General features: G+C 38.4%; 1 protein-coding gene across 1 annotated transcript in view; it reads left to right on the top strand.

Annotated features, from left to right (window-relative positions):
• The first annotated feature begins 236 nt into the window (after nt 1–236).
• The window catches only part of WNK3 (WNK lysine deficient protein kinase 3), a 132802-nt gene continuing 131996 nt past the window's right edge, over nt 237–1042 (top strand). The window contains 1 exon segment of the mRNA XM_077758369.1: nt 237–773. Within this exon segment, the coding sequence (XP_077614495.1) occupies nt 237–773 (537 nt within the window).

The following is a 1042-nucleotide window of genomic DNA, read 5'->3' as shown; positions in this document are numbered from 1 at the left end:
ACAGAAAAAGAGCAAACTTATTATTAAGAAAAAAGGGATTAAACAGTCAGGTGACTTGTTTTCTCCTTAATGATTTCCTTTGTGGGGTTTTTAAAATATCCTTTTCCCCTCCCTTCAGGTTGCTATGGAAACATATGACCACATAAATGGAAGTCCTTTCTGATAATCCTGATACCTGAGATGTAACTGGACTGAAGAGTGGAACAGGAAAAATTTTAGTGCTAACTTCAATTATAATGGCTACCGATTCAGGAGAGCCTGCTAGCACAGAAGATTCTGAGAAACCTGATGGAGTTTCATTGGAAGACAGAGCTGCTCAGGTTGCAGCAACGTTGTCAGTAGAAGCTAGACTAAAAGAAAAAAATAGTACTATCTCTGCTACTGGGGAAACTACAGAAAGGAAGAGATTCTTCCGAAAGAGTGTTGAGATGATGGAAGATGATAAAGTTGCTGAATCTTCCTCCAAAGATGAGAGAATGAAGACCACAACAAATATTCCAAGAGTAGAAAAGCTTCCTACAAATGTGCTGGGAGGTGGACAAGAAGTTAAATACGAACAGTGTCAAAAGGCAACTTTAGAGTCCTCAAAAGATTGTTTGAAGGAGAAAAATGAAAAGGAAATGGAAGAAGAAGCAGAAATGAAGGCTGTAGCTACTTCTCCTAGTGGCAGGTTCCTGAAATTTGACATTGAGCTGGGAAGAGGAGCATTTAAAACAGTATATAAAGGATTGGACACTGAAACCTGGGTTGAGGTTGCTTGGTGTGTGGTGCAGGTGGGTATATAATCTTCTTGGTTTTAATACATTCCAGTTTTAGCAAGCCTGGCCTTCTGAATTATATAGGATTAATATGTATTATGGATTAAAAAAAAAAAAAGGCTGGTCACACACCTCTCTGAAATTATGCTCTTTCCCTAGATCTCTTGGGAGCTCATGGCAGCCTTTTTTCCTCCTTGTCTTTTCTCTTCTGTTGCTTTCCCTTCAGTTTTAAAGGAAGAAAGTCTATCAGTGCCTTCTTTGGGAAAATGTTCTTAATTTATTAA

The sequence above is a fragment of the Crocuta crocuta genome, unplaced genomic scaffold (genome assembly GCF_008692635.1).
Source record: "Crocuta crocuta isolate KB4526 unplaced genomic scaffold, BGI_CrCroc_1.0 scaffold1067, whole genome shotgun sequence".
NCBI classification, from domain to species: Eukaryota; Metazoa; Chordata; class Mammalia; order Carnivora; family Hyaenidae; genus Crocuta; species Crocuta crocuta.
Note: the sequence above shows the minus strand (reverse complement) of the source record. Positions and strands in the feature narration are given on the sequence as shown.